This window comes from Dreissena polymorpha, chromosome 8, assembly GCF_020536995.1.
Source record: "Dreissena polymorpha isolate Duluth1 chromosome 8, UMN_Dpol_1.0, whole genome shotgun sequence".
Lineage (NCBI taxonomy): Eukaryota > Metazoa > Mollusca > Bivalvia > Myida > Dreissenidae > Dreissena > Dreissena polymorpha.
Genome location: NC_068362.1, coordinates 46,263,383 through 46,274,656, shown reverse-complemented (window position 1 = coordinate 46,274,656; position 11,274 = coordinate 46,263,383). Strand labels below are relative to the sequence as shown.

The 11,274-nt window shown below is 31.1% G+C and overlaps 1 protein-coding gene across 1 annotated transcript; it reads left to right on the top strand.

Moving 5' to 3' along the window:
- The first annotated feature begins 5,725 nt into the window (after positions 1-5,725).
- Positions 5,726-9,274, top strand: LOC127842483 (uncharacterized). The gene is made up of 6 exons (XM_052372013.1): positions 5,726-5,812; positions 6,138-6,218; positions 6,617-6,748; positions 6,858-6,908; positions 8,144-8,288; positions 8,461-9,274. Exons 2-6 carry the CDS (start codon positions 6,144-6,146, stop codon positions 8,583-8,585), a joined length of 528 nt encoding a protein of 175 aa, XP_052227973.1. The 5' UTR covers positions 5,726-5,812; positions 6,138-6,143; the 3' UTR covers positions 8,586-9,274.
- The last annotated feature ends 2,000 nt before the right edge of the window (positions 9,275-11,274 follow it).

Here is an 11,274-nt window from a genome sequence, read left to right as displayed (position 1 = left end):
ATTCGTGATATAAACTGAGTTTTAATACGAAATAAACGCGTATCATCTTTTTATTTGTATGGCTTGAAAGTGAACGTCATTTATAAAATAAACAAAAGTAATAAAGGACAAAGAACGGCGAAAAATAACCGTCGCCATTTTGAATATCGTGATTTCCCCCCCCCCCTCTATTTTGTCATGACTTTGATTTAGAAGATGAATACAATTGAATGAATGTATGTTTATGCCGCTGTTACACTGCGCTAAGAAATAAATATATAATATTGTAAACACTGAAATAACTAAAAATATAATTTTCAAAAAAGGTGGGCGAACAACTTCTAAACACTTTAATAATAACGGTAAACTGACTGAAATTTCAAAGCAAATTTAATAATATCGGCATTGTTTTTACGCCCGGAGTTTCCTTTTCGGAAGCACAAACTACGATTTCAGGACAGGCATTCAATGTTATTTTAAAATGAATAAATATTTATACAAATTTACTGATATTCCTGTAAACCACATATTAAATCTCTTTCATAGACTTATAACTCCAATTTTGAAGTATGGATGTGCAGTTTGGGGCTATGTTAATGGTATGTCCACCGAGTGTGTTTATGTGCAATTTTGTTAACAAATCCTCGGTGTTAAAAGATATACACAAAATGACTTTGTATATCATGGCGAACTTAGTCGTCTTTATTGTCAATCTCCCAGATATATTAACATTATGAAATATTGAATTAAAATGATAAGAACATCAGAAAACAAGTTTACTAACAAAAAGTTTATTTACTTTGGGTTAATGATTGCAATATTCTTCCTAATAAAATGGTGTTCATTACTTAAGGACTTGCTTTGTAACTTAGGGTTTTGCTTAGGGGTTCAAACCTTCCATTAACGTACCTTAGACAGGGTTAACAAGAGTGTATATTTAATGGATTAATAAAGAACGCAGGTGCGTACTAACAGTTTATTGGGCTACCGAACGTGTTGTTAGTTAAAATGTTCTATTGCGTGCAGGATTGGCATAGTAATTCTTGGACTGACAAGAAAATACTTTGGAAACCCTGGTAGAAATAGGTTTTTTCTTGGCAATAGTTTCTAATGCTTGGGAATAATTTTTTTCATTATTTTAGCACTGCATAATTATAATGAGTTTGTACATATAAGGCATGAAGTCATGTACTTTTACGCACATACCTTTATTTCAATTCCAGGAGGAAATGATTAGTTCTTTTACACTGAAATGTTTTAAGTTTGTTTCTTATTACTTATCAGCTGTGTTTATTCTCATTATTATTGTTGTATATTTACACAAACGTTTTGTGCGTTAAAATCATATATTACCAAAAACAATTTGACTTTCAATACATACGTTGAAAACATAACGCATTCTATGTTTTATGCACATGTATACAATACGAAATGCTTTAACAATACACTTGTTATAGACAAAGTGTTTTGTTTGTGTCTCATTTTCTCCTGAATTAATTAATCTGAATGTATTTTTGTTAATAAGTTAATCATAAAATAAATATTTTGAGTTTATTGTAAGTGTCTTTAAGAACAATTTCAAATTTAGAGTCCCGAAAGAATTTAACCACGCGGCTGATAGTCCATTTGATTTTATTAAATGAATGTGAACGACAAACTATTGGTTATTACATAAAAACAATATAAGCCGTATTTTTTTTCCGTTTCTTCCACGAATTATTAACTTATATTAGGCTGTCAAAAATAATAACTATGTTACAGCGAAAAACATACCTGCATGTTTTGTGACGTCAACACACCAAAATAATTCAAAATGACGCTGGCTTCATTCATAAATATTGAGTGAATACTAAATATGATGTCATATATAATATTAGATATACTGTGAAAGTTGTATGATAAATAATGCAATTTAGACGTTAAATTTACCTGATGTTAATATTTTTGTGAACTTAGAAACGAAACTTGCATTACAATTGTGTTTCATGTCAAAAGGATGCTAGATCGGGCATATTAGCGTTCCTTTTACTAAACCATTTCTTGGAATTTCCGAAAATTTATGTATTAATATTACGTCCCGCACATTTTTTGTTGCAGAATATACCACACTTAATTTCATTCTTTTTCTATTTAAAACAAAACGTTGGTCGTTGAAGAATGCCGGATAATGCATGGTTACATTCATTTTCTGTCTATGGTAAAATAACAGAATGCTGTGTTAAAATATTAAATATACACAATGTTAAGCTGGTGGAATTTTTTTTAATTGATAACTGTGGAGTATCTAGGTCATTATTCTGACATAAAGATTTCTGTTGATGAAATCGGAGAGCTTCAAATGTTAAACACGTCAATTTTTGAGGACAAATACTTCAACTGAAATAAAGTCAAAATTGTACAACCAGTCACATGTCTGATTAATTGAATTTTTCAACCATTCATTAAATCGATGGTTTCAGTAAATATAAATGTTTAGGTTCATTAGGAACATTCGACAGCATGACAATTATTTCCTTTAGACACTTGAAGCATCAACAACAAGAAACCTTATGCCCTTTATAAATTTACAAAAACATATAAATCAAGGAACAAATTAACAAACGATATTTGACAATATTTAAATAAATTGTTTTTTTTTTCAAAAGAGGATAGTTATAAATATTGTTCCGTGTTGCTGTTTTCCTTGTCAATATAAATTAGTGTTACTTAAGTATCAATGTCATAATAAGGAACACAAATATTAAATCAATCAGTACTAATGAGCTGTTAAAGGACTGTATGATGACATGACTTGCTATTGATAGTTATAAGCACATTTAAGGGATGTTTCGCCCTTTAAAAAAGCCGCAAAACGGACCTGATCCCAAAGCAAACAAATATAATTCCAAAAGAGATTTTCACATTTTTTCAATTATAGCAATGTTTCTTCTTTAGAAGAAAAACATCATTAAAAATTAAAACAGGTCGCACGTCCACAAGCTGAGTTCCCTATTAATAAAAATTATTCTTAAAATTATATTGATACATTATGGTATGTGTTTAAAATTTATCCTACTTATTATGTTGTTTCTGGTTATAAATATTTGTGATAAACAGGACCGTTGCCACCCCAAAACTGGTTTTCTAATACATATGAATAAACCCATTAGGTCATTATAACGACGAAGATTTGATTTGATTTATGTATATCTTATTTCTACATAATCAGAGAAATACGTTTTACAATTGAAATGATCAGAAAATATCACGATAAACCGAGTAATGTTGATAGAACAAATGGCAAATACCTTATGTCTATTCAGCGAACTCTATCATATGTTGATGGTGTATTAACCTCCAATTTAAGGTTCCACCCGGACACAATAAACGACCGTCCAAGATATTAATTAACGTCGTCTGAAAGAAAAATAATAATACACGCGCAATCCAACGGTAGACGCTTGTGTTGCCCAGAAGGAAAAAAAACGTGTTTGCCCAGAAGGAAAAACCTTAAATAAATATACTTTTTTTATTAAGTGTCCTCATCCGTACATTTGGTAATTGTCAACAAGGATATTTGCTTTTGCTTTTGGCGTGCATACATGTAAACAGGTAAATAAATTCATATGAAATGCTGCTAGTTACTTTGAGTTTTTGTTGTTTTTGTTGTTTTTGTTTTCTTATTGCAACTGTCAGGACACTTCCTGCTAAGCAACACAACTCAACTGATTATTCTGTTGATATTCAAAACTGAAAATGGGACTCAGTTTTGTAATATTGTAAAAATATTGTTTATGTGAATAACGTGTTTCACCCTTATTATTAGTAAAATGCAATAACTCTTTCGCCAAAATATAAATTACGCATCTCTGCCAAATGAAAATACAGTTTTACGTGAATAAAACTACCTTATTATATATATTTGATATTAATTGTATGTGATAACACGTGATTAAAACATGAATAGGCTTACAGTGCAGTTTTTCCTTAAACACCCCGAAACAAATTATAAGCTAGGCTCCTCAATTGATATATTAAGGTCATATGTATTTCGCGATTACTTGATGCTGACATACGGATGTTAAACTGTTAGAACGTAAAACAAAAAAAAAAACAAGCTGCAAATACAAAATATTGCGAAGCCAGATCTGGGAAGCAATATCGATTTGTGGAATCTTTTATACAATGGTGCATCATTAATAATACCTATACAGAGCTGACAAGTATGAATGTATGTTCACTATCAACACAGCGTGAATAAAACGACACGAAAGATTAATAAGACCCAAGAAAAACAATGTTATACATTTATCCATTACAATTAAATATTTCCAATATATATGTATCGATGCCTCAAACAAGCCAATGCGATGTTATTACAGCACACATATTTACATAGCAATAGAAAATAAAGTAAACTGTTTAAAAGAACATAATACTCCGAACACACATAATCAACCAACTAAATAATAATACAATTTATTGCAGCTTCAGTTCTGATTATGGTCTTCTGAAATAAGCAGAAACAAAGATCTTACGTTAGCAGCATGCGGAAGAATTTTTACGTACTTGGAAACTGTATCATTTATTCCACTAAAATGCAAGACGGAAACGCAAACTTCTAAAACAGACTAAATAGTTCTAAAATTAATAAAATTAACATGCAAAACCATAATGAAAAAACAACTAAATCAATAAATTATTTTTTCAGTGTCAACACGATAGCCCTAAACGCTTTTGGAACAGCTATTAAATCGGTGCTTTAAAATAGACACGATTACAGACTATCAATCAACACAACTAGGTCTGTACTTTTGAAAAATATCAATCTTAGTATGGGAAAAAATGCCTTGCATTATATTAGTTCGAACTGCTGACAGAAACTGAAGATTGAAGCCAAATAAAATTGAAGATATATACGAGGACATGTTCTATTTCACCCGTACAAACAGCCTTATTATTAAATACTAATTAACAATAAAAACAAAAGGAGCATTTCCAAAAAATAAAGTCTAGATACCGTCCGCTACTATTTTTGAATACAAGAAAATACACACAACACATAAGTATTGGGGCGATAAATGCAAAGCAATAGGGTGGGGAGAAGGGAGGTTTCAGAACCATTGCATTACAAGAGTTGCTAATTATAATTGCATTATTGCACAACATAAGGAAAGCAATGGGACATAAGTATGCTGCCATACGCATTTATGAAAATTAATGCTTAACGTAGTGCTAGAACTTTATAGAAATAATTCAAAGACAGCTAAAATATCATGCATGTATGTATTTGTTAAAAGTTTGATTTCATTACAGACGAAATAGTTTAAAATTGTTGTGCCAGCGTCGGGTACGGGACTTTCCATGATAAAATTATATACACATAATCGACTGGCAAGTGCCAATTTGCAAACTAAAAAATTTCACAATACATCGTCTTTTAAATATTGTGTTGTTTTTAAAGTTTGACATTGCGTTTTGTCAACAAAGTGGACTACGTAAAAACTGTGTCACTTCTGTTAATTAAGCGAATAATCATTATATGTTCTTTATCAAATAATATAACCATGTTTGAATTAGGAATACTGATTTCTCGAAAACAACAGACCATATACCTCAATATCACTGCTGCAATATGGTCCTTTAACGAAATACTTTATGACCTATTTGTGTAATCAATTACCTAAAAAAAGGTAGAGATAACCAGAAAACTTCCTTCATCCTTCAACAAATTCATTGGTGACAGACAGGGAAAAATCAGTATAAATTGATCATACCATTAACGAACGCAACTAAAAGAAGACGAGCGTCTCCTATTGTCATCTCAACTTACTACCAAGACATCTGCCTCCAGGTATGTGCGTTCTGTAAAATGTTTTTAACATTGATTTTTAATATTGCACATGATAACTTGAACCGGTGATTAAACTATGTTTAATAAATAAGATTTACATGGCAATGATTATCTTGTTTACAAGAACAGTTACAACGACATTTTGTCTGCGATTCACATTTTTTTGTGGTTTGCTGTCTTTAGAAGATATATCGTGGTATAAATGCATTTACCGAGCTTAACTAAATTCCATTTTAAATACAATCACAATAAGTTATTTTGCCCTTATTTACGTTATACAGCATATGCAACCATGTACGAAAACAAAATCGCTTTCCATTTCCAGATAACAATGCATGTCCGCACGATGAAGGCATTGGTGATATTTGTGACTGCGTGTGTCGGAAACTGTGCAGCTAACCCTGTGGTGAGTTACGTTAGATTCTTCTAAACGTATTCTTAACTTCATGAAAAGCGTTAGGTTCTTGTAAAATATTGTAAACTGTTTGAACAAAAAATTCATATATAAAAATATATAGTATGTCCTAGTTCATCATATGTTCGATGCTTCAATATTATTTCACTGTGTACATTGAGTTTATTGAAAACAAACTCACCATATGTCTCGTATTTGGGGAATTTATAATGGAAAACGAGTTTTGGTTGTAATCAGCGATACCATGACATAAAAGAGTTATAAATTACAAGCTTAAAAAAAAAGAAATGCTATTATTATATGAAATTATGTTGGAAAATATTTCCGATATAAATAACGGAATCTATGGTTAGTAATTGGTTGAGTAGCTGCTAACAATTGTATTTTAGGCTGCGAACGATACGGGCGTAGATGTAAAGGCCTTTAGAACCAGCAGAATAAAACTTGGGGACAAGGAGGTGTTCACAGTCACCAATGCGGATGGAACACCTTTGGCAATCATTGATGTTGTCCGAAGTGAGGTTGTATCAAACAGAATTATATCATATTATGTTGTGCGTGAACATGTTTATTGGAATTAACCGAAATCAATAAATATACTAATCATATCAATATTTATTGTTATTTAAGGGATATGAAATCGAGCTAACTCCAGATGGCAGAAAGTGTCGGATAAGCCAGGTAAGACTATTGTACAAGTACACATATGTGATAAATGAATCAACATTTTGTGATGAATATTTCCATTATTATATGTCAAGTACTTACATTAAACAAAGAATAATACAGATTAATTAATTATTCGTTAGTCAATAAACATAAACAATAAAAGTATCAAACATACATAAATCTCTCAACACCGATCTTATCTCGGTGTTCGTGCCTTCATTGTATTGTATGTATTTCGGATTAAAGTGTACACATGCACTTAAATCAATAACAAAAACACAAAGAATAAGCAATTGTAAAATACAATAACACTATGAAGAAAACACGTTTCTTTGTTACGTGATTGAACAAGTAATTATGCTTAATATATTCTTTATTGATTTGATTTTAAATGTGTTATCTGTATCTACATAGATTAAAAAAAAGATCTCTGTTGTCAAAACTATACTTTGAAAATATGTTAGTTTTTATAGTATTCTTATGTAATATTATTCATAAGAACCATACAATTTGAAAGTATAGTTGCAACTGAGGCATAGATTAAATTTTCTTTGTGTAAAACGTCTTCGATTTGTTTGAGAACTATCGTATACATTAATACTTTTCTTTTAACCAATAACTTTAATGCACTATGACAACACAAATGTTATCAAGGATGACATTATCATATAAACTATAACTCTTACATATGTGTGTTTCAATTGGTTACCATGCAAAGACTCATTGGACATTAAGATACATTAGCTCTTTTGTAAACGGGCATCGCCCCCTTAACCAGGCTTATATCATGGTGTCAAGGATGTCCAATTTCGAGTGTGTCCACTTTACAGGATACTACACTTATATTGATGCTTAAAGTTCGCAAGGCAAACAAATCCTTCGGAATAATACACAACTATAGCACACGAAAATTAATTAAGTTATTTTGTAAAAACAGCGACAAAAACAACGGAAAATGCCCGACGGAAATACCTAATTATTTTATAAAATAAGACATACGTGGATTAATTTGTCCACGAAAGTCATTCATTAAAATATAACGAATCATGCCGACGAATATAAAATATTGTACATTATGACATTGTATTGTATTAGCCCCAGCATCGATGTAAATCTAACCGCTTCAAGTTATTGCTTGAATAAGATCATTAACAGGTCAGTTCATATTCTTGAAGCAAGCGTGAGTAAATGATACATGGCACTTATATGTTGGATAAAATATATAAATAAGCTCTCTGTGTTGAAAGGTCCAAGACAAAAGTTCGTGTTTCGAAGAGGCGCCACTTACGGACGATGAGCCGGTTTTGGCGCGTATTTCTGACCGTTGCAAAGGCAGAGAGATCGTGACCTTGAAGCCAAAGGATTGCAATGCAAAATCCAGTCTCGAAAAAGGTTAATTATTACTGCAAATAACTTACTCCTATGACCGGTATTTATAATAAGAACGAATATACAAACGATTTGCGCTAAGTTATTATTGAGTTTGTCAATACAAGTGCTCGTATTATTTTGCAAAATGCTTTAGGAAAATATCATTTATCTTACTAACTTATTTATTTTTCAGAGGACTCCACTCGAGTAAAACGGGCTTGGTGCAAAACATGGGGAACTCGTCAAGATTGTGGCATGGAGTGGTTTCTACGCTGGGTATGCAACACAGTGCACTGTTGGATTTGGTACCCCTGTTAATGCCCCAACCACGGACGACAAGTTCTAACTGTCAGCTTAACGCTTACTTACAACTGTCTGAACTTTTATATGACAACTTGCTTCAGTTCGTATATTTATACATTGATCTTTTTTTACAATTATTACTGTTTTCTAAATATTTAGTTTTTTTTCAGAATTATTTCAATTGTTTTTTTTTACTCCTCTTTTATATTTTCTATTCACTTATGTTGGTGTAAACACAATACTTTATTTATTAATAACTTCTTATAAACCTCATAAATCTACCGTATTTCATAATACTTTAATATGAATATTAACACTGTTTTACAATACTTTTTTTCTGAATGAGCAGTTTGTCGTTAAAATATACATTTTTTTTCAGAGAATATCTTCATTTTTCAACAATTTGAATGAAATAGTGCATCTAATATCTTAATTCATATTTGATTTCGATACTTTATCGATTTTATATATTCACTTAATTTCGTTAAAACAGATAGCGCCTTCCCATACATTCTTGAAAATTGTCATATATCTGTAAAAATAATTCATAAACATGTAATTGTATGTTTTCCTTTTACTTTTTTGATTTCTGTTGTTTTTTGTTGTTGTTATATTTACGCATGTGTATTTATTTATATGCTTAAGTCGCAATTAAACTATTTGTTCTTGCTTCTCTTATAAAGCAAACTGGCAATAAATTCTTATTAAAATTATGTTGTTGACTTAGCTTTTTTTAAAATAAACATTGACGTATTTACACGTATAACTGTTCAAATGGTACGGATTTCTATAAAACAATCAACAAGTCAAAATATTGCTAAATTTAATAAGTATAATAACGTGTGTTTTTATCTGACCGTCTGACTCAACTTGCTTCGATATTCAAAAACACCTAAAACGGATAGCTCGCGTTTACTCGAATGAGGAAATATTTAGTAAGGTTTTATCTTGTACAAACGGCCTATTTAAAACATGGTTTCCATAGTATCCATAGTTAGAATACATATGTGTTACAACGTAGAAGAATGTAATCAAGATTTATTTAAAGGGGCCTTTTCACAGATTTTGGCATTTTTTTTAACTTATTCATTAAATGCTTTATATTGATAAATGTAAACATTGGATCGTAAAAGCTCCAGTAAAAAATCAAGAAAAAAAATAAAAAAAGGAAAAGAACATTGCCCGGAGCAGGTTTCGAACCATAGACCCCTGGAGTCCTGCCAGAGTCCTGAAGTAAAAACGCTTTAGCCTACTGAGCTATTCCGCCGAGTACACATCCTTGATGTATTTTATACCTTATATAAGCAATCTTCGTAGTTTCACAAAATTTAACGACAAAAACAGAACTCTCCAAATTATTCAATCGTTTCGCGTTGCAACGCTTTATAATTTTTAGGTTTTAAAATCGTCAAAAGATGCATATAATGGCTATATTAGAGCATGGATAATGTTCAGTATTACTGTTTCCTCACAAATATCATAACTAAAACGAAAACTTACGAATCTGAAACAACTTTTTTCAATTTTGTCAATTTACCAAAGCGTGAAAAGATCCCTTTAAGCGTCATGTCTTAATTAATATGTATTTCCGAGAAAAAGTTAACAGATGAAACTTCGCCATTGAATAAATGATTTTAATTATTTTTTACAAACCATGAGTTTTGGTAGTGTTGTACATATCCCTGTTATCAGATGAATACATTAATATGCGTCCCGCGTAAATGCATTTCCGCAGCGTTTTTTAAGCATCATGATAAAAGCCCGTGCATACTCACCACCGCTATAACACCACCTCGGTTATCCTTAGCGTAAACGCCGGGTGTGCCAAATAATTACGAGCTTTATCGTATGTTTAATGAACAATATGCAAGCATACCTAATCTCTCGATTTGTTAAGTGTTGTTTACTGTTTGTACTTCGAACAGATTTTCCTCAATAAGATTATTTACTCAAAAATCAAAAGAGTACGATGTAACACAACAACAACAACACTTTGTCATATATATAAGTAAATGGTTGTTGTTTTTTTCGACTTAATTTTTTACTATATATATATATATGAAATTGACAATTTTTATGATTGTAGTGGCTGTGTGGCAGAAGTAAAGTAGAACACTTTAAGATACAGAATACATGTAGAAGACGAGACGACTGAAAAGAATGACATGCATATGCAAGGAGATAATTATTTATTGTTGAACACTGTGTTTGGTACAATAAAGGTTTATTAGAAGTCTAAATTTTTAAACGCTATTAGTTGCCGTCAAAAGAAAATCCTTCAATATCTGAAACGAATACCTGTTCGCTTTTAATAAACCACTGTTTTTTTGGTCGATCTAAATTGGCGTTTTAAAAATCGTTGGCAGTCGTCAATTATAATATGCTTACAAATAACGAGATGAAAGCATACACACAATAAAAACAGCGCATTAATTAAATATAATATGCTCAAACGGTATGTAATGGCGGCATAAATATGACGAGGGCTATCCTGGACACCAGTCAAATATCTGCATGGAAGTTGAGTTGTTGTTCACAACGATATATGCACTGATTGTATAAGTTAGGATAAATTATATAAAATATTCGTGTCTTCTTCTCTTACCACGGTCACCAAGAACCGACATGAGACAAAATGAAAGTTATCGAATTGTCATCAGGAACAAGCGTTTTTGTTTTTTTTTAGTTTTAGTTTAAACCTATT

Coding starts and splice junctions, on each gene's coding strand:
- LOC127842483 (XM_052372013.1), top strand. CDS start 6,144: ATGCATGTCCGCACGATGAAGGCATTGGTGATATTTGTGACTGCGTGT. Junction 6,219..6,616: donor ACTGTGCAGCTAACCCTGTG/GTGAGTTACGTT, acceptor ATTGTATTTTAG/GCTGCGAACGATACGGGCGT. Junction 6,749..6,857: donor TTGATGTTGTCCGAAGTGAG/GTTGTATCAAAC, acceptor TTGTTATTTAAG/GGATATGAAATCGAGCTAAC.